The sequence below is a fragment of the Osmia lignaria genome, chromosome 6 (genome assembly GCF_051020975.1).
Source record: "Osmia lignaria lignaria isolate PbOS001 chromosome 6, iyOsmLign1, whole genome shotgun sequence".
In the NCBI taxonomy this organism is placed as follows: Eukaryota; Metazoa; Arthropoda; class Insecta; order Hymenoptera; family Megachilidae; genus Osmia; species Osmia lignaria.
This window is the reverse complement of record NC_135037.1, coordinates 8,387,809-8,408,780: the sequence shown is the minus strand read 5'-3', so window position 1 is coordinate 8,408,780 and position 20,972 is coordinate 8,387,809. Positions and strand designations below refer to the sequence as shown.

At 35.5% G+C, this 20,972-nt stretch overlaps 5 protein-coding genes across 10 annotated transcripts in view; 3 read left to right on the top strand and 2 right to left on the bottom strand.

Annotated features, from left to right (window-relative positions):
* Positions 1-15,988, bottom strand: part of Cep290 (Centrosomal protein 290kDa) — a 140,617-nt gene extending 124,629 nt beyond the window's left edge. For all 3 annotated transcript variants that reach the window (XR_013062278.1, XR_013062279.1, XM_034318411.2), the window contains exons 1-24: positions 15,486-15,988; positions 13,926-15,383; positions 13,655-13,739; positions 13,490-13,536; positions 13,325-13,411; positions 13,126-13,261; positions 12,909-13,045; positions 12,599-12,837; positions 12,391-12,523; positions 12,130-12,320; positions 11,915-12,056; positions 11,613-11,835; positions 11,080-11,245; positions 9,503-10,837; positions 9,071-9,368; positions 7,732-8,798; positions 7,474-7,672; positions 6,622-6,842; positions 6,321-6,468; positions 5,862-6,254; positions 5,625-5,791; positions 5,341-5,542; positions 5,008-5,262; positions 4,838-4,922 (exon numbers count right to left, since the gene is read on the bottom strand). Coding sequence is in view for 1 of the 3 variants with exons in the window: in XM_034318411.2 (XP_034174302.2) it covers positions 4,848-4,922; positions 5,008-5,262; positions 5,341-5,542; positions 5,625-5,791; positions 5,862-6,254; positions 6,321-6,468; positions 6,622-6,842; positions 7,474-7,672; positions 7,732-8,798; positions 9,071-9,368; positions 9,503-10,837; positions 11,080-11,245; positions 11,613-11,835; positions 11,915-12,056; positions 12,130-12,320; positions 12,391-12,523; positions 12,599-12,837; positions 12,909-13,045; positions 13,126-13,261; positions 13,325-13,411; positions 13,490-13,536; positions 13,655-13,739; positions 13,926-14,105 (6,126 nt within the window). In the remaining 2 variants the exon portion in view is untranslated. The remainder of the gene's footprint in view (positions 1-4,837; positions 4,923-5,007; positions 5,263-5,340; positions 5,543-5,624; positions 5,792-5,861; positions 6,255-6,320; positions 6,469-6,621; positions 6,843-7,473; positions 7,673-7,731; positions 8,799-9,070; positions 9,369-9,502; positions 10,838-11,079; positions 11,246-11,612; positions 11,836-11,914; positions 12,057-12,129; positions 12,321-12,390; positions 12,524-12,598; positions 12,838-12,908; positions 13,046-13,125; positions 13,262-13,324; positions 13,412-13,489; positions 13,537-13,654; positions 13,740-13,925; positions 15,384-15,485) is intronic.
* LOC117601549 (uncharacterized) lies at positions 260-1,938 on the top strand. Its single transcript, XM_076688598.1, has 2 exons — positions 260-966; positions 1,147-1,938. Exons 1-2 carry the CDS (start codon positions 260-262, stop codon positions 1,895-1,897), a joined length of 1,458 nt encoding a protein of 485 aa, XP_076544713.1. The 3' UTR covers positions 1,898-1,938.
* Positions 2,617-4,844, top strand: Eh (Eclosion hormone). The gene is made up of 3 exons (XM_034318423.2): positions 2,617-2,662; positions 3,901-3,999; positions 4,069-4,844. Exons 2-3 carry the CDS (start codon positions 3,903-3,905, stop codon positions 4,233-4,235), a joined length of 264 nt encoding a protein of 87 aa, XP_034174314.1. The 5' UTR covers positions 2,617-2,662; positions 3,901-3,902; the 3' UTR covers positions 4,236-4,844.
* A 495-nt stretch (positions 15,989-16,483) lies between the features above and the next one.
* Positions 16,484-18,348, top strand: LOC117601452 (UPF0389 protein CG9231). Of its 3 annotated transcripts, XM_034318179.2 has the most exons (5): positions 16,484-16,665; positions 16,806-16,972; positions 17,625-17,764; positions 17,844-17,937; positions 18,078-18,348. In XM_034318179.2, the coding sequence occupies exons 3-5, from the start codon at positions 17,626-17,628 to the stop codon at positions 18,283-18,285; spliced, it is 441 nt and encodes a 146-aa protein (XP_034174070.1). In that variant the 5' UTR covers positions 16,484-16,665; positions 16,806-16,972; position 17,625; the 3' UTR covers positions 18,286-18,348. The 3 variants fall into 3 exon arrangements, with proteins under 3 accessions (XP_034174070.1, XP_076544721.1, XP_034174069.1); XM_076688606.1 differs by lacking the exon at positions 16,484-16,665 and having other exon boundaries at positions 16,753-16,972; positions 18,083-18,348; XM_034318178.2 differs by lacking the exon at positions 16,484-16,665 and having other exon boundaries at positions 16,758-16,972.
* A 145-nt stretch (positions 18,349-18,493) lies between these two features.
* On the bottom strand, positions 18,494-20,418 carry Ccdc58 (Coiled-coil domain-containing 58). 2 transcript variants are annotated; one of them, XM_034318049.2, is made up of 2 exons: positions 20,359-20,418; positions 18,494-19,852 (listed from the first exon to the last, which is right to left on the bottom strand). In XM_034318049.2, the coding sequence occupies exons 1-2, from the start codon at positions 20,401-20,403 to the stop codon at positions 19,466-19,468; spliced, it is 432 nt and encodes a 143-aa protein (XP_034173940.2). In that variant the 5' UTR covers positions 20,404-20,418; the 3' UTR covers positions 18,494-19,465. The 2 variants fall into 2 exon arrangements, with proteins under 2 accessions (XP_034173940.2, XP_034173941.1); XM_034318050.2 differs by lacking the exon at positions 20,359-20,418 and adding an exon at positions 20,045-20,317.
* Between the last annotated feature and the right edge of the window lie 554 nt (positions 20,419-20,972).

Below are 20,972 nucleotides of genomic sequence, written 5' to 3'. Positions count from 1 at the left end.
CTTGCGGAGATTTTTGCACTCGTATCATGTACCATACACGAAGTTTAAGGAGGCTTTAGAACTTGCGGGGTTGAATAGCACTATCGGAAAATAAACAGCGAAGATTATCAGGGTAACGAACCTTCAACATTTTCAGAGTGTTGACAAGGAGCAATTGAAATCGCCTCTCGTCGAACGAATGCCTATAAAGAAAATTAAGAAAACGAGAAAATATTCGAAGAAGACAGAGGAAATTTCTACGAAAGAATATAAAAAATACATGACGGATCAGAAATTAACTCCGCACCCTTTAATAAATAACGAAATTATTCCTGAGAAAAATGACACGAAAATAAATATATTGGAACGTTCGAAACGTTCGTCGAAGAGAAAAAGAGTCTTCAAAGTGTCGCCGGAGAAATTCTATCGTCATCCGAATCTTAGTTTCGAGGAACAGCAAAAGCAGTTTAATTCTTCTAATCACGAATTTTCATCCAGCGAAACAAGAAAACCCAGTTACGTCCCTGTTTTCATGAAATGCGAGGACACCGGTCGCTCAGAGGCGGATGACATGGTGAAAAGTACGGGAGAAAATTTGAAAAATATAAAGGAGAACGAAGAGAAGGATAGAAATGATTCTATGGCGAGCGAGAGGTCCGAGGACCCCTCGGACGAAACCAAATCGAAGAATTTGGTCGAACATTTAAATAAAACTTACATAAACATACGGGATCATCAGAAGAATATCGGGGAAACTACGGATATTCCGGAATACGATCCGAATAAAATTCCTTATGTGGAGGTTCCTGATTATTCCGACATAAGGGAGGAAAGTTTAGACGAGGAGGATCGTAAGGCTAATAAGAAAAAGAAGAAACAACAGAATGTTGATTTTGTTGATCCTTCTGTATCATTAAATATCGATGAACTTGAAAATAATAACGAGTATAATTTATCAAAAGGGTCCAAAAATGATTCAAACAAAAAGCAAAAGAATCCTAAAGAATCTGCTAAATCTTTGGATATTAATAAAGATATGAAAGAAAATTCGAAATCTTTAAATAAAAAAGATAAATTTGCAAATTTTCCCCAAAATTTAAGTATCAATTTTAACGATCGTGAATTAGAAATATTTAAAAACTCTAAAAAACCTTCTAAATCTTCCAGAATCGATAACTCTAAAAGAAATAAGAACGAATCCCGAAAGGATTCGAAACAGAAATCAAACGATTCAGAGAAATCTAGATTCAAGGAATTAGCATTTGACGATGAATCGGATAGAGAATCGCAGGGGGATCCAGAAGGGCAAGGTAAATCCACGAGTCCCATAATTTTCGATATAAACGAGTACAGGAAGCCGTTCGATCTAGACGAATTTCTTAAGGACGATCCGATAATGAAAAAGCTGGAGTCGCTCGGAAAGGAGACGTTGTCCAAATACGGAAAGAACGGGAAACGGGTTTCAGGTGACTTTAACGAATCCGAAAGTGATAATGCGCCCGAGAAACGATCAGGCACCGTGGAGGAACGAGAGGACGGTGATTATTCCTCGAAATTGCGGCAATCGAACGATTTCGCGGAGACACTGACCGAAAGACACGATCAAAACAACGATACCGCGAAGGAACCTCGGAACAAGGTGAACCAAGGGTCGGAAGGCTCGAAACTTCTGCGATTCTTGTTTAAAGATAAAGATGAATATTTGACGAAACATCTCGAAGATGATATTATTAGAAACTTTCGAAAAGATGAAAAAAAAGAAAATGGTGAGATTGGTGTTTCAAGATTGAACGAGGATATCGATAAAGGGATCGAAACAGGAGACGAATCAGGACTCGTTTACAAAAATTTTTGGTCCTTGGAATTTAAATCCCCGCAGAAGAAAGTGGACATGGAAGCGCAAGAAAGGAAGAAATAGAAAAAATGTTAGATTTCCTTAGTGATGATTTGAAAAATCGTCTGCCATACATTATGCATAAACTCTTCGATGATAGTCGATTCCTTATTTTTCCTGTTTATTGTAAATATCATACTTTTACGTTCCTGCGTTTAGTACTTCATTAATAAAACGTTGATATATCAAGAAACCTGACAGAGTATTTTTTTACCATTCTTCAACGTAGATATAAATCAACGGGTAACGAAATCAAGGACGATAGTAATCGAAATTATCAGAGTATCCCGAGAAGAACAAATAAGACTTTATTTTAATCCTGAAGTGATTTGCAGAAATAATTATTTGGAAATTTTGTAAATTAGAGGAACAAAACATTTTTAATATTTCCTAATATTTTCTAAGATTTTCTAATTAGAATTCTCAATGGACCCTGGTTTTCACCTTTCTAGGATTAAAAATCCTTCGAATAATCCTTGCACTGTGGGTGGAGTCTGTTGTTTTCTCCGTTTAGCTACGTCTTCTTTAAGCAATTAGAATTACTCGAGTCTTGAGAAATACGCCGATCGATCGAAATTTCCACGGGAATCCCGTTGCGGGAGCGATTCCGAGTGCAGGAAATCGAAGGAATCGAATTAAAGGTAAAGATAGGCAGCGGGGTATCCCTCGACCGAGGGATGAATCTGGCCTCTACGGATATATAAGGCCGTCATCGTGCACCGCTCAGTGTCATTCGTCTGGTTTTATCAATTCCAGCAGCCTCGGCTCGATCGAAGCGAGAACGAACAGGTAAATATTAATAATCATAAACTTATATTTTCGCTCTTCGACAATGTTGAAGAGAAAAAAGAAAAAAAGTATCACAATTACTTTGAGAACCGCTTCGTACGCGAGTGTCGATAACCGGGTCGCGAAAATCATTCTCGAGGTGGTCCTGTTTAAAACCGAGTCCTCGGGATACACAGACGTTTCCAACGATCGATTCGATCGGCTAGATCCGTGCGTTCACATCGATCGATCGGTCCTTGGTCTTGAATCTTCAAGTGCTTCCTGGAGAGAAGGAGAGGAGAGCAGCGGCGAGACGGAGAAGACAAGAGACACCTTCCATCCATATTTATTATCGTTTATGTGTTCACAATGTGTCCGTTAAGGAGAACGCGGAAGCACGATCAGCAGATTCCGGTTATAAATGACTGTATTATATCTCTGTATATGTGTATACATATATATGAAAAAAAATAAATAAATAAATAAAAAAATAAAATAAGAAAGAAGGTGACCACCGACGTAGAATGAACACGAAGAGACGTCGCGAATCGAACGCCGATAAATATCCTCGTTCGCTGAACGAAAAGGTTACGGATTCGCGTTTCGTTTCAGATAAAGGAAAAATCGTTAGCTTCTTTTTCGATACGCAGTGACCGCTGGCCGATCGGACGCGAAACCTTTTCTTCGGTTAACGTCTCGCACTCGACCGCCTCGAAGACTACGACGACGTCGCGTTTATCCCTGAAAGTTCATGGATTTCGTTCACCGTCTCTCTCGCTCCTTTCGATTCTCCGTCTTCCTTATCTACGCCTGCCCGAGACTGGTAATTAATCGAGGAAAGTGAATATGATATCGGCACGGCTTTGAACCGCTGCATCCTGCCAGAGGCTGGCACGAGTCAGGTATCTGTATCCTGTTAGCTCTCTACCTTCAACTAGGACTCCCGTTCTATTCGCTACAGGTGATTCTTCTTTTTTTTGTCCTTTCTTTCCCACCTGTTTTCCACTCGTCTAGCTAATTAAATTGTTGTTTTTTTTTTTTAATAGCTTGACGTTTAGAGATCCTGTTGGTTTCTTTGCTTTCCTCTTTTTATCTGAATATAATCAATGATGCCTATTCTTCCTGAAGATGGGTATCCACTAATATTTTCTTTATTTTTACAGAAATCGAGTTCGATTTTCGAAAAATTTTTCTTTTTCACTTAAATTTTTGAAAATGGTAATTTTCGATTGTTAGTCTTACGGACTTGTTTGTTTCAGTCATGAATACATCAACTCGCATTCTCCTGGTGCTCTTCGTAGCCTATGCCACGGTCTTCGTGCTCGCTGCGGGAAACACTCCTTTCGATCGAGCCATAGGTAAGTTTAACGATACCTTTTTTCTATTGGAATATTTAAAAATAATCGTTTTGCTTCTTATCGAAACAGGCGTTTGCATCAGAAACTGTGCCCAGTGCAAGAAAATGTTCGGACCGTACTTCCTGGGCCAGAAATGCGCCGATTCCTGCGTGAAGTACAAAGGAAAGCTCATCCCCGACTGCGAGGATGAGGTTTCGATTCAACCGTTCCTCCAGGCTCTCGATAGCGAATATTGAAACTCAAACGTTAAAGTTCCTGCATCACTTAATCGCGTTCAATGTACACTTAACACGTGGCAAAAGTATGTATCGCCTGAATTTTTGTTTTTTTGTGAAGAACAGACACTTAGATTGATCGACGATGGTTGTGTTTAAACAATTTTTCGTCTCGACACGAACCGACGTTAGATTTTATTTATGAGAGACAAACTACTCGTCGTTGATATTAATCGAAACACTTTGATCTCATTGCAAATGCAACTTGTAGTTTAATTGTTCCAAGAATATTATACGATAAATTGCGAATGGAAGAATATTTATTGTATTATATAATCTGCTTCTCGAACTTTGTATCATCGAATACTCTAAGTCAGTGTTTCCCAAATTATTTAATTAGCCAAATATTTGAAAACTAGTTAAGTTTTTCAGACACGCTGGGAAACAGTACAATTATAGCTTGAAATTAAAACTAAGTACTCAAAGTATGAAACGAATGTTGCGTTCAAAAGAAAATGAAGCGAAAGTAGACAACAAATGCTCGATTGCACATTGTACTGTTGTCGAGTGGGTAACAACAAGCCAACCGAGTAACATGCAAATATTATAAACAATTCACTCACCGAACGTTGTTTACTCCGGAGTGGGTGGCGTTACGTAGCACTCTGGTATCGTAGACAATATTTGCTTCGATTCTAGTTGTTGTACCTGAAAATTATTTAACCTTCCATTATTATACCGAACAATTTTCTCGCTGGAACAAACGAATCTCGTTTATTTTTATTTTATTTACACGTTGCCGAAGAGTTTTCTCGTTCATGGCTGCTCTCGATAATAAATGTTTCACTTTGTCTAGGAGTTCAGACTTGTGGTTCAATTGTTCCCTCAAAATCTTTGCCTCCCCGTTGTCCTCCTCCTTTTGCACCCTTTCCAAAGCTACCACCCTTTGCTCGGCTAACTGCAAATCGGTTTCCAACGCTACTATCCGCTTCTTGGCTTCCTCGTATTGCTTTTGTAACACACCATCGACCTGGCCACCTGATTTTCCCTAATTATGCAAAATTAATAAGAATTAATCAAGAGAATTCATGGGTACACATAAATTAATATAGAATAATTTTTATACCTGATGGGGAAAATGACTCTTTTTAGAGGCAAGCCTGAGCTGTTTATTTTCAGCTTGAAGCCTCTCAATGATTCTCTTCAGGGTGAAAATTGTCTTTTCCATTTCTATTACAGACTTCTTCGAGCCTTGATCCTGCACGTCTTTGTCCAACGATCTTGGAGTTGAGTCAGAGGATTTTTCTACCTTCAGCAACTCGATATATCTGTATGAAAACAAGTGAAAAAAAAAATAATATACTTGATCAATTGAATCATAGACCTCAAAGGATTTCTGAAAGAACCTACTTCTCTAAATGATCGACCTTCTCCCTTAATCGCGGTGTTTCTGCGTTTACTTTTTCCAATTCCAGACGAAGCTCAAAATTCTCCGCCTCCAAAGTCAAATTCATTTTCTCAAGAATCTCCTTTGTCATTTCTAACTTCTCTAATTGATTAACTACGGAAACGTTACCCTGTGGAATATGGATAAACGTAAGAAGATAATATTTCCTTGGATAATTTCGAGATAGGATGAAAACTGACCTGAGAAACTATTTCCAGAGCAGCGATTCGTCTCTTTTGCTCTTCAATTTTTAACAAAAGCTTCTCGTTGTCCTCGTTCTCAAGGCGATCGGTTAATTCTTTGATACGATCTCGAAGAATCTGACACTCCTTCTGAAGTTCTTCCATCAAATTTTGTTGCGTGCTCGTCAAGGGTCTGGCAGATAAATTTCCAGCCATTGTGTTTTCTGATTTCAACTTGCTCTTCAGGTACCATTTCTCTCTTTCCATACAGGACACCACCGATCGAAGCTTTTCATGGTTCGAAAGCAACTTTGTGTACTCTTCCGTCTTTTCCTTGAGCTTTTCTTTCAGTTTCTCAGCAGTCTGTTGCCATTTCTTTTGCTTCTCCCATAGGGAAAGCTCTTCTGCGGTCTGTACGATGAATTTTCTGTTAATTCCCTGAGAATTATGATATAGAATGTTATTTCTTTGGTGTACCTTTGCTCTCTTTGCTTCTTGAGCTAAATACTCTCGATCCAACTGAGCTTTGGCTTTCTCCAACTCTTCTTCCAAAGATCTGACCTTACGTTCTAATTGAATTTCCCGTTGCGATATTTTTTTTTCTTGCGTTTTTACGGCCATGTATCTATGATTTAATAATTAAAAAGGAAAAAATTGTGGAGGATCCAGATACATATTCAACTTAATTAATAGGAGATTAGACTCGCAATTTAAATATTAAAAATCCTAAGAAATTTTTTAACAAAAGTACTTGCATTTTTATGAAACAACTTAATACCTGCGACTAAGTTGCTGCTTCAAGTCAGAAATCTCATTCTTGTACATTTTCTCCTTTTCCAGCAACGAATGTAGCTGTTTCTTCAGGATTTCCGTTTGCGCGCTTTGCTGCGACTGATCGCGAGCAAATGTTTGAGTAATTTCGTGAATCCTCGATTCCGTTTCACCGTGAGTTATCGCTCGTTGAGAACGGCTCGTAGATTCCATCGATTCGACAGCGTTCTTCGTGCGAAAGCAAAATAAGAAAACAAATACCTAATCTATACTCATTTTTAATAAATACTTAATCTCTGATTTGAAATGGTAGCAAAAGGGTTAACTATCTTAACTAAATTTGAAATTGAAATTAAATAGAAACCTGATCCTGTATTAAATATTAAGCACGCGATATCGCTAGCGTTCTATATACAATGGTTTGCAGAAGTCAACTTTTGTATGTGTTATAAAAATTGAATAAAAATTAAATAAGTTATAAGTAATTAAAATTTTCGAAAATCACGACTTTTCACCTAAAATTATAACTAGTCACGTTCTTAAATGAAAAGTCGCGATTTTCAGAAATTTTAATTACTTGTAACTTCTAAGAGCATTGACTGAGATCTCGATGAAATTTTCAGCATACACATTACATATTTAAGTTTACAAATGTCATATTTTAAATTTTCTTTACAGGCTCAGATAAAAAATTTCAACAAATTGTAATTTTTTAAAACAAGAAAAGCACATATCTTAGTAAATTAATTTCTATAGCTTCCCAAAAAAACCTCATCATTTGGTCCAATTTTAAACAAAGTATTCTGTTTTAAACGGTGTGCAAATACTTTTGCAACCCACTGTATATTCTTTATAATACCTGCAACTGCTGACAGGCAAGACTGAGCTCGTGTATCTTATCATCCTTCTCCTGCAATTCCTTCATCAAAGAAATATTCCCTTTAGTAATTAACACACGATTCTCAGACAACTGTTTGCGAAGGGTGTCAGCTTCAGACTGCCATTTTATCAATTCCCCGCGATAACTCTCCAGCTCGTTTTTGTGTTGCTCCTCCAATCTGGTGAAAAGAATCTCCATCCAAATAGTCGTTCATCTCTCAAACAACCAGTCACTCACCTTTCCCTCATTCTATCCATGTGTCTCAGTCTCTCTTCGGCCAATCTGTGCCAACGTTCGCTAAGTTCCTTGGTAATGTTCAAATCCGCCTCCAGAGTCGACACCGTTTCCTGCAGCCTAGCTACTTCTTCCGTTTGAACCACGTTGCTTTTCGTATCGGTCTCCTGTATCTTATCAGACAATCTTTCAGGTTCGTCAGACACCTTCAGAATTTTCTCCTGAAGCCGAGCTTGCAAGCTTCTGATCTCCTCTTGCAAACGAACCGCAGCTTTGCTGTGCTCGTCCCGATCCTCCTTCAACAGGTTCTGATACCTAGCTATAGTCTCCTCCTTCTGACTAAGCAACTTCTGCAGACTATTTATGGTTGATTTCAAGGCGAGCTTGTCGCTGTACTCGCTACTGTGAAGCTGGGAATGTGGCTGAGCTTTGCACTCCTCCAACAGCTTCTCTTTTTCAGTTAATTGAAGATCCTTGCTCTCCAGGATCTTATTCAACCCCTCAATTTTTACTTGATACTCAGCTATCTGTAATTCATACTTCACTAAAGTCGAGGATCTTTCCGAGGCGAGTTTCAAAGCCCGATTCAATTGATCGCGAAGCAGAGACACTTCTTCTTCTTCTTCATCTTCCATTGTGTTCTCCTCTTTCTCTGGTTCTTCCGTTTGTTTGCCCTCTTTCTTCGAGTATACCTCTTCAACTTCGGTCTGCTGGGTTTCCGTCGACTGTTCTCCCGTTTTTTCTTCTTTTAATATCGAAGTCTGAACCTCGACCTCGAGAGTCTTCTTCGTCTCCAAGCAACAAGTGTAAGGATCGGTCTGAACTTCCATGGAATTCATCTCTATCGTCGCTTGAACGGATACGTGGTTGTTTTCCAAGGGTACAGGACTCGTTGCCGTGTTTTGTATGTCGATTTTTGATTGTTGCTGTTGACCCTTGCCCCAGACTTTCTGAATTTCAATCATTTCCTTCTCCATGCTCGTTATCAGCGACTCGTAATCCATGAATTTGTTGTTCGCCGCTTGCAACTCGTGTTCCAATTGCGATATTTTTCGTTTGTACTTGAAATCCTGATCAATAGTTCAGATTACATTCGATAAAATAATAGTTATTATAAGTAGGATCTAGTAAATCCGAAGCAACTTACAATTTCTTATAGAATGACCATAAGAATATTGAAAATCGTTTCAGAATCAAACAGACCGAAACGAAAGAATTTTTTCTAATTAACACGCTGGACGCCATTAGAGCTTCGATACGTCCCATAACAAATGACCATTTTCACCGTGGCGTTCAACGTGTTAAAGAATAATTTACACTGAAGAAGAAAATTTAAACCTACGTTTAAAGTGTACTGAGAGTATTCAGAGAAACGTTGCAGAATATCCTGCACTCCATTGTTTCCAATTTGTTGTTCAAGTATATCTTTCAAGCTATCCACGATTTGCAAACGATTCGTTAAAATCTCTTGCTGTTGCTTAGCACCCTCCTGATATTCTTTTGCCTTTTTCATTTCCGAATCAATATTCTGACGTTCTTTCTTTAATTTTAAAGATAACGAAGCTACTCTGTCTAAAGTGGTAATAGAAGTTGAACCCGCGTATAATTCCTGCAGAAACCCTATGATATCTGTGTACGTTCTGTAAAAAGATTCCTAATTAATAAAACGCGTGTCTCTATTACGCAAATGAAACACGTAAACCTTCTCTGACGGCAAAGTATTAATTATCGTCAAAGAAGATTTATCAAGCCAGATTTTACGAAATATTTTCACCTGCAACGATTCTCGCACTGCTTTCGACAATCTTGCACGTATACGCGCAATCCCTCGCAAGTTGTTCTTAATTTTTCAAGTTCCTCCTGCTGATAAGATAATTCATTCTCCATTCTGCTTTTCTGCGCATTCAGTTCCATTTCCGACATCTTTTTACCAGCCAACTCAAAATCCAGTCTTGAAATTGTTGCCTTATCCTCGCTGATCGCTTGCAAATCCAAAATCTGATGCCTGAGATCATCTAATTCCATCAGCTTCAAGGAGTTCAAGGAATACTGTTCCTTGGCTTCTTCACGAGCAATCTGAAGCTGTTTCTTCAAGTCCTCGTTCTCTATTCGAAGCGTCTCGATATTATCCTTCAGTTCTTGCACACGATTATCGTCCAACTGTTCGTTCTTCTCGAAACGCAAGTCCTTCGACAATCTTTTATGAAGAATAATCAATTCTTCTTGCAACTCCGACTTTGCTGTAACTACTTCCTTCAGATTTTCTTCGCATTTAGACAACTGAGTCTGTAAAATCTCGTGCAAACTGCTAACGTGATCAGCACGTTGTTTTTCTAGAAGTTCTTTAACTTGGCTCTCTTTTAACTGTTCCTTCAAATCTTTTTCACCTTCCTGCTGGATCTCTTTTTGAAAATGCTCCAATAATTCTTCTTTTTCTCGTTTCACTATCTCCAATTCACTCTTCAAGATCTCTACCTCCTTAGCGTTTTCCAGAACTAAATTATTCTCCAAGAGGTTGCGGTGACGTATAGCGAGCTCTTCGTGCTTCTCTTTGAGGTCGTTGTAAACTGTGTAGCTGACGGAATTGGACAGATTGCTTTGGACCGTTGAAATTTCGCGTTCGAAGACTTTGTTGTGGTTGATCGCGTCGGCGAGCGATTTTCTTAGATAATTCTCGCTCTTGATTGCTTCTTTCCGCTCTTGATAGACTTTCCTTGATTCTCTGTTTAATAATTGCTGAAGAGCTGCGTTCTTTCTGTTCGCTATCAGAAGCTCGCCGGCAGCAACGGCGTATTCTCTCGTTTTAATCGCGAAAGCTTTTCGAATTTCATCCTCCCCCTCCTCCAGGATTTTCGTACTCTGTTCGTAGACTTCGAGCTGCATCTTCAACTTCTCCACTTCGCTCTTCAAATTTTCAGTCTGTTCCAACAGGGAATTCTTCTCTTCCTCCCACTCGTCTGACGCGTTTTTGTACATCTCTTGCAACTTGCTCATCTCGGAAACGTACATCGTCTTCTCACTGTCCGATTCATCGGTGTATTCGTCGATGTTTGTGATCTGATTTTGGGACAACGATTTCAGCATGTTATCCTTCTTCTGGAGTTCCTTTCTGTAATTGTTTCGAATTTTCTGATACGCTGCTTTCGGGGAAACTTTGTAGATTTAAGGGAAGTTATATTCTTATATGACTACATAATCCATTTCTATTGTAAATAATGCGGTGTGCACAAGTTATTTTGTAAAAATGAGAAAAATGAGCGACTTTTATTAAATTAAATTCAAAATCAATAATAAACATCCGTTGGAATTGTGATTCTACACGAATGTTTCTTGGGAATCTTATAAATGTACCTCAATTGTCTAATTTGCCCTCTTAATTCGGCGTTGCTGCCCTGTACAACGTTCAGTTGTTCCTGTAATCTCATTGCTGGATGATACCAGCCCGCTAAATGTCTCACATCTAACGCTTCTAATAATCTTTCTAACGTGCTTGATTGTATTTCCACGATGCTTTTACCTGAGATACCAAACAGTTAAATTTCACGCCTCCTTTGTACACGATTATTCAAAGAGACTTTTGTAAGAATAAAGCAAATACAATTTACGAATATGGTTAGTATACGTGTGTTTCAAAAGAGTGTACAGTATTGTTAGAGGTAAAGATTGAAAATAGAGTATTTGACAAGGAGACTATATGAGGTGTTAGAAGCGAAAAATATTTTTAACAAAAATATAGTGTTTTGCAGTAAGACCCTGTCTGTAAAGTTTCATTGAAATCGATAGATAACAACTCACATGGTCCCCTCGAAAGAACAATTTTGCACAGAAAAAAGGGAAGAAAACGGTGCATCAGTGAAGTACCATTAAAATTAGCGAAAATTCACCGTCTTGATTTCGTATACTATCCAAAATTTCGTGCATGCCAGTTCTAAGAGCCTCGTTCTCTTCTATAACCAGCTGCATGTTCTGTTTCAATTCGAAGGCATTCTTTGGTTCCGATTCCGCCAGTTTCGTTGAATGCAAAAATTCCATGCTTCCGTCTACGGTGGTACTCGAGAAATCGATTTCTTTCGAGGTTTTACTTAATTTGTACTTTAACACTCTCATCTACAACATTAAGGCGATCGAAGAAATGATTGTGTCGGAGTTGATCATGTAGAGAAAGAGCCAAACTTCTTGTTCTTACATCCGATTTTAATTCCAAGTTTTCCTCGAGAAGCATCTTATTTTGTTGCAGAAGCTCCTCCAGTTTCTTCTCTTCCTCTTTGCGTTTCTCCAGAGCATGTTGAATCGACACCGATTCGTGTTCTGGTATTCCTAGCTTCTCTCTAAAGCGTTCCAGTTAACATTTATCCTTTGGAAAATTGCAATGAAGAAATGTTGCAGCAGTTGCATAGTTACCTAAGCGTTATAATTTCCATCTCTTGATAGGAATTCAACATTTCCAATTTGTTGACGACGTTGATCAAGTCTCTTATGTGCTCGCCTTTGCCTTTTATATCATTTTTCAATTCCTTTATCTCATTCAACGCGTCTGTTAAACCGTGATTCTCATCCTTGTACTTTCTCAATGTAGCTAATGCCTCGCATAACTGAATGAAAAAGAAATTATTATTAAAATCCAGCAGGCTATTGAGGCATTGCATCACTTCATTAACTGACTTTGCTGCTTCTTAACTGGGCATCTTCCTCTGCTTGTGATAATTTAATCTGTAAACTTGATATTTGTTCATTAGCATCCTGTAATTTTTTTAATAGTTCCTTTTGCTCCTTCTTTTTGTCGTGTTTCCCAGCCCTGAACCAAATGTGTTGATAGAAAAACATGTGTAACTATGGATTTGGTATCTTTCTTATCTAATAAGATACATACTTCTGTGCATCTTCTTTTAATTTTTTTATAACTTCAGCACCTTCGTTAATTTCAACGATGGCTTCGGAAAGTTTTGTTTTTAACTCGGTGATTATTTTGTCACGACGATTTATTTCTTCGTTTAAGTGAACAATTTCGGATTTGCTTTGTTCTTTGGCAGAGACTACAGATTGAATGAGCGACTGTGATAGAGTGTCCTTCAGCCGTTGAATTTCAGCATCTTTCTCATCCAATATTGCCTAGTAAATTGTTCGTGAATCAAAATATAGAAACGTTGATTTAAGCTAATTTGGGTTTCATCTGTGTATACCTTCCATTCATTAATTCTAACATCAATTGCTGCACCAAATTCATCTATCACTTTGTCTCTATCCATTTGTTGCTCTGTTATTTCCTCAATTTGAGCAACTAGGGCAGCATTTTCATGTTCTAATTGCTGTAGCTTTTCTGGAAAAAGATCTTCCATCAATTGAACTGCAAAGCTTTCGATGCTCGCAACTGAACATTACATTCTTTGTCATAATAACCTTTGAATTCCGTGGATTTAATGTAAGCAGATCCTAATTCTTCTGTCATTTCATTCATTTTTTGTGTTGCATCTTCCATTTCTTGGGTCAGTGTAGTTAATCTTTCTTTCAAAACAATATTATCCTTTTCCATGGTCTATGAAGTTTTGAAACCATCAGCAAACAGCTTTAAGAGTATTTTTGTTTTTCCTGAACTTACCTCTAGCTCTGTCATGAGAATCTTAATTTTCTTATTTTTCTTTTGTGATACATCATCATGATCAGTGCCTTCTGATACATCCATGTGCTTGAAATGGTAATATACATAGTTTTATGAAAACTACTATAAATACATATTTATGAAAAAACTAATAGAACATCTTACTTTAGATACATCACTGGTTTCATGTTTTGTGTCAGATGTATCCCATTCTACCCATGAAATACACAAGATTTTATAGAAATAAAAATATTTCATTAAATTTACCAAATGAATGAATACATAATGCTAAAAAGAACTTGATATATTAAATTTCAAAGCACATTTTACCTTTCTTTTTACGTTTGGCAGGTTCAGGTTTTAGAGAAGAAATGGTTTCTTTCAATTCACTGCATTCTAATAACAATGATTCTACCTATCATGAAAATAAAATATCAATAAGACCTATCAAAATGCTACAATATACAAAAAGGAAATGTATGATCATTGAAAAATCCGAAAGCATCATTTCTTTTATTGAATAACAATTATATAAACAACAACAGGGATACTCAGTTAGTATCAATTTACATAAAGAAAAATACTGAGTAATTATTTTTACTTGATTGTCTTTATACTGAAGTATTTCTTGAGACATTTTCATCAGAGTTCTTAGGTTATGTATGTCACTAATCTCGTCGACATCACAACTAATCATAGCAGGATAAAGATCTTCCATGTCATCGTCAGTCAATGACGATGGATCTATGGATAATATATGATCCCAATCGGTGCGACCCATTTTTCATGTAATTAAATCAATTATCACCACTACAACCTCATTAACCTATTCAACTCATTCAAACTGACACGCACTGACATGTTCAATGTATGTACACAAACGACGCTTGTCACTGGTTTCCATGGCGACTGTGTTATGAGCGTCGGGGATGTCGCCATAACCACAGAAACACTATAGTCATCTGGCGGTAGAACGCTGCTCCTGATGATATTAAGTTTTGGTTACTTCTTCCAATGTTTGACTTTATCAGCTTTGTAAGGCTAATAAGACCATATTAATTGGGACTGATATTATTATAGACTCGAATCTTCTGTCTCAGAAACTCCCTTATCACTTGTGTGTCACACCCTGCTATATCGGTTGAACGTGATTTTACAGCACAGACGTCTTGGTGATACAAATTAAAATACAAAATGTTTATTATTTTGCACATAAACAACAAAAAGGAAGACATTTCAGCTCCTTCGAACTTCATTTTGCATATTACACAGATGTGTGTAGATTGCTGTTTAATGATTTATACATTTGATTGATGACACTTCATCAGTAAACGAATGCAATGACTTTAGATTATGAATAATATGAATCCAGATATAATCAAAGCAAGGAAACAATGAATTGTTTAAAATGCAAAGGGTCTTCATACAATTTCAATAATGCATCTTTAAAAAAAGCAATCTGTCAAAAAATATTCGGCTATTTAGAAACTTTCTTTTTATTTTTATTTTGTTTCCTTATACAAGTGATTGGATGTGACTGTATTTTTGGAGCAGATGGTGTATAAGTATGATCGAAAATAGCTGTACTTGTAGTAGTAGTTGTGGTTGTGGTTGTCTGTTTCTTAGGGTCTGGTATGTGTTCAATTAAACCACTACTCCTGCCATTTTTGGAATATCCAAAATTTAAATTGTGCAGTACACGACGAAAACTTGAGGCAGTGAATGTGGGTAAATCTGGATCTGCATTGACCAGTTCCAATGTTTTTTTAACTGTTGGCACTTCCTGTCTTTGCCAAAAATCGTGAACGTATTGTCGAATTTTTGACTTCTGTTCGTCGTTCAATTTGTCGAATATTCCGAGTTTCGTTCGCGTTACAGTGGGGGAGGAAACTTTTCCGGTCTTTCTATATTCTGCCAAGACTGCTGTAATTGTGCTCACACCAATTCCACTTGTCTTAGATACCATCGCCCTTATTTCCTTATATGTAGCATTTGGATATGTCTCCAGTTTTTCGTGATATATGTTTATGATCATTTTTTTCGCTTGAGATCGAACAACCTAAAACATAAAGATATAAAAATCAAATTATTTAATTAATATGGAATTGAACATCTTCCAATTTTTTAATTCGTTAATGTAAATTTTGAATCTCTTACTAACCTTTCCTCGTGGATTTCTGGTTAGTGGAGATTTACTGGTGGAAGGTTCCATTCTTTTTTTACACTTAGATAAAAATAAACCTTATTATTAAACACTATAACCATAAAAATATATAAAATACTCTACATAGAACAACGCCTTTGAAAACAATAATTGAATATTTTAATGGTTATGCTTTACATGACAATTTGCGAGTTATCTCGTTGTAAAGTATCGATATGCAATCGACTGGAGACTGGAGGAGAAATAAGTAGGGGAACAGCCAATAGCAAACTCGGACACGGTGACCAAACAGACCCTTGTCAAATCGTAGTTAGGTTCTTATTTGGTTTTTAGAATAAATTGTTACTCAGAAATATGTTCTTTTTCTAATTTTCTGACACGAACCGACAAAAACATTCAAATGTAAGATTTTATCAAATCAAAAACGTTGGAAGTATCATATGCGTTAGCAACAGCAATGTGTAAGATATTGCGGAATATTGACTAAAATAAAACCTGTGGCCAGAAGGGACATTATCTACGGCGCGCACTCGCACTAAAAAAATTATAGTTATATAGCTGTCGAGCATACTTGTGGCGACCTCTAGTAGCTCTACTTTACCATATAGGAAAGTGCATTTCCGGTGAGTTTTTTCACCAGATTTTTGGCGACATCTATTTCCGAGGCGGTTAGTGTTTTTCCTTGGAAAGGAAAGGAAAGGACTTTCGCTATAGTATTTTGAATTTCATTTATAAGTCGTATATAGAGTTAGTTTTAGTGTTCATTTATAATTATACTATAATAGTTCATGTTATTAAGTTTAAATTTAAATTGTTATAGTTGCCATATTAGAAATAAATGTTAGTGACATCTTATTTAAACATTTAGAACTGTGTGAACAATTAATTTCCTCTCAACGGGTAAAGCAGAAGTCTGCATACTTGCTACATACTAAACGAATTAACTGCGCCCTACAGAAAAAATGAGGAACTAAATTTGTGGTCTGTTTTACCTTTCTGACGTTTTTCGTGAGTGAAAAATCAACGAAATCGTATTCTCACTATTTTTCTAAACGAAAGCTTGTACACCATCCCCTGAGTGCTCATTTTGCTCTATCCGACCGAAAGAATGGCGCTCTTATCTCTATTTGAACATACGATTCGCAAAAATGTTTATATTACGAATAAATTAATGCAGGTGAGTCCAATCCGCCATTTTCTTGACCGTGGACAGACACCAATTTCGATATTTTATAACTTTTTGACGATTTGGATAAAATAAGGACCAGTGCGCCATTCTTTAGGGCCTCCTGAACACGTCCCTCAAATTTCTTTCAGTAGGAACGAAGAAAGGTGTGTTCTCGTTTCTAGGGATTATTTCAGGGACTGTCGGTAAAGTTTTCAACTTGTTAGTATATAAGGCATTTACATACAGTGGCATGCATCAGTCGTAAGAGTGGTAAGAGGCAACTTTGTCGTCAAGAATTGATCGTTGACAATCAGAAGTAAGTAACCCGAGATACTGTCAAGAACTACGATAACTATATCAAATTTAACAAAATTAAAGATAAATTAGATCTTCAGTATGATTAAAATGTTAAACATATTAAATAACAGAAAAATTGTAATTAAGCGGCTCCGGTATTGCATCGTGACAATATATTAAACTAATGTCCTTGTTCTTGAAATATACATGTACATTCTATATAGCGATTTTATTATGACTTATTTATACTAATGTAAACTATATAAACAGTGAGACAACATTCAAACAGCTATCACCTGATACACTGTATTGTTAAATGACGTTAATGTTGCACACTAATTATTTACATAAAGATATTTTTATAAAGCATTAATAAATTCCATAATATTATTTGTAACATACCGTTACATGAATTATTATTATTCAAATTGAGTTAGAATTTTAATATTTTTGAGTATTTAAATATATCAGAATGTTTCATATAAATTTGCCCTTTAAGTTAAGTATATTAAGTAATTCAATTTTTTTATAAGAACATTGTTATGATCATAATATTTTAGAAAATAATAGAAAATTTTTATAATTATAAGTAATATTTGTAATGTTGTTTAATTGATAATAAAAATTGTAACTTGTGCAATAGTGTAATTGAAATTAAATAATATTTATAGAATGTTTCATATAAGATTGGTGAAGCAATTTAGATCTATAAGAATTAGACAATTCCATTCTACTCTTATTAAGTATGAAGACAAAGTTGTTCCTGAAAATAAATCCACAAAACCACCACAAGCGCAAGAAAACATATTAGGTAAAATTTGATTTTACCTGTGTTTTTATAAAATTTTAGCTTACATACATGAAAATACATCTTATTTTATATATTTTAGGGTCACCATTTCATACTGTGACTAATTTTGATAAAAGAATATTAGTATGGGTTAAACGCTATCCTAGTATGGATCAAGTTCCAGACAGAGTATCGTAAGTAAATATATCATATACAATATTATAATATAATGTTATATTATTCTAATACTAACAATAAATTATATTTTTTAACATTTAATATGAAGATTATGAACTTACCTTGGAAGTTATATATGTCTGTTTTTATTAATTAGTATAGATTGTATACAAAAAGCACATGCTATAGCAAGAGTTCGTGGATGTCTTTTAATGACAGTACTTGCAATAATTGGATTTATGGTATCTATTTATATCGGGAAAAAAGAAACATCAGGTGGAAAGAATATAATGACAGAAAGATTAAAGTGGTATAAACAAATGGAAGAAAAAGGTCGAAAAGAAGCAATGGAAAAACAGCAATAAAGAAGTATTTCAATATTATTGTAAATATGTAAAAAGCAATAATAAAATAGTTATTTAATATAATATTCTATTGCTTGTATTGCTGAAAAAATCTTGCTCATGTTTTAAACAATATTACACGAACAATAAATATTTTTCTTTATAATATAAAATCATATTATATAAACTATGTTAAAAATAGAAAGTACAGTAAAAGCTGGATATATGCAACAAACATTGGGATCCAGACGTTGCATATATCCAGCCGAAGTGTCGATTCTGGGCATTTAAACGTTGCATATATCCAGTCGAGGTGTCGATTCTGCGTCCGTACACATCCTTTGTATTCAGCCGCGATACCTATTCTATACCGCAGTTCACTAGTGTCCATAACTGCGAAAAGACCAGTTTTCGTTCTTCGCGCTTCTCCAGTGCGCATCTTCGCCCTGATTGGCGATACTCCCAAACGAAGTGGAAAGCGATTAGCAGAGAACTCGCTGCGTTCCCCCACCATCTTCCAACCTGCGCGTCGCAGTTATGGACTCTGGTGAACTGCGGTATACGGTATACGTTCGTACATACACAACATGCGACGTGTTGTATGTTGCATGTTGCGTGTTTGATGCATCTTTGGTGTACGGCCTGCCTTATGTTTGGTATCATTTTAATCAGAAAAATCTCGCAAATGCGTTAGTAAAAGTTTCATTAAGAAAATGGTAAAAATAAAAAAGTTTTATCGTTCAATTAGTATTAGTCACACCGATATTACGGTCGGATCATATTACACGGTTTCCTCGTCGAGGGGCTCGGTTCGCTTAGGGTGATCCCCCCAAGTGGAGGGGATAGCGATGTTGCATATATCCAGCTTTTACTGTATGTAAAACAGGCATGATGTATTATATTAATATTATAAAATATATTTTTCAGTAAATAGAAATTATTGTAATTGATTTCTTAACGTTATTAACACTCTGTATTGTTTCTGTTATAAGATTGCATTCTTATGAATTAGAAACAATTCACATTTACAAAATGGTTATATTTATTATTTTATAAATGTCTAAGTATGTTTGTATATTATAGTTACATATATTTTAGTTACATTTTGACTTCAGTCAGGTTATAATAAACAAAACTGCAATAAACTAACGATTGTATAAAAAATTGATGGTTTTAACTATTCATAAAATTATTTACAACACTATGCTGTTACATTTATTGGTTTATAAAAACTACGACATTTTTCGTGATATACATTAATTGTTCGTTTTTTAACAATTTCTTCTACATTTAATTCTGACTGTAATAAACGCAGAGTACTTTGTTCTTTCCTTAATGATTTAAGAAGCTGTGGATTATCATTCCCACTATCTTTTTGAGCCTTCAATTGCTTAACTTTTTCTTTTGATGCATTTACACATTTTGTAATGGCCAATTCTCTTTGTTTATGACCTGACTGAATTTGTTCAAATAAATCTTTACATTGTGCCGTAGGATCAACTTGGCTTTTAAAAGATTCTGTTGGAATTGTAGCATTTAGCATATAAATAATTTTGTCATCAATTTGTCGCATTTTTTGTAATGCATCCTGAAACAAAAGTAATAATTATTACGATCAAAAATATAAAATACATCATACCAGAAAAAACATAAGGAAAAAATTTAATACATATTATTTAACAATTTTATGCTTACAATACATAAATTATCACTGTATTATATATGTAAGCATATTTTCATGGTATGTAACACGTGCACTTTAATAAGACTCATTCATTACCTTAATTGTAGATATATTTAACCTAAATTAAGATTTCCAAATTAAAAGCATAAGTAATACGCTGAATTGTCTCATTACATTTAATCTTTTATATTAATTTAAAGAAACTTTAATGTATTAAAAATTGTTTATTGTACGAAATATTACATAAATCTCCATATAACCTTAATTATGTGTACAATACATTACGTATATAGAGCAACTAATGTAAAGATTGTTTGTTCAACACATGCAAGGTACAAATTTGAAAACCTGAATTTACATATAGAAATCAGAATATTTTTTTACACATCTTTCATTTATGAGAATAATACCTGAAACTCTAAAAAATCTCCACATCCAACACTTAGGGCTGCCATTTTCTTATATGGAAACTGGGAACCAAAGAAATACCATAGAAAAGTATTGAAGTTGATCATCAGCAGTAAATCCATAATTAGAATATAAAACTTAGTACATCAATTAATAAATTAATTAGTGATACACTAATATCAATATGTTTGAAACATTTAATTTAAAGAAGAGTTTAAGAGAAATTGCATATATTATACGTGAAAAGTGTTTTGATTGTTTCTTGCGACCAAAGTAGGTTTCAAAGCAAAAATTCTCAAAATCTTAATTTTCACGACATGTGTCAACATTGAACATAATTTGTAATTATTAATTATTGTGAAATTTAGTATATGATTAAGAAAAATAAATAATAGTATAAAAATCAATTCAAATTCTCCCGCGTAATTAGTCGCAACTTAAGTCGTTTAGGGGTCCCTGATATCCCGGATGCCATAATGTCGGTATGCAGAGTGTTACCAGTGCTTCGGGGTCCCTAACACCCCTTACCCTTACTTTCGCCCAAAGGCTGGCATTTTTGGGGATTCTCTAACACCCCAATATGATGTCATGGCGGTATGTAAGTACTGTGCACCGA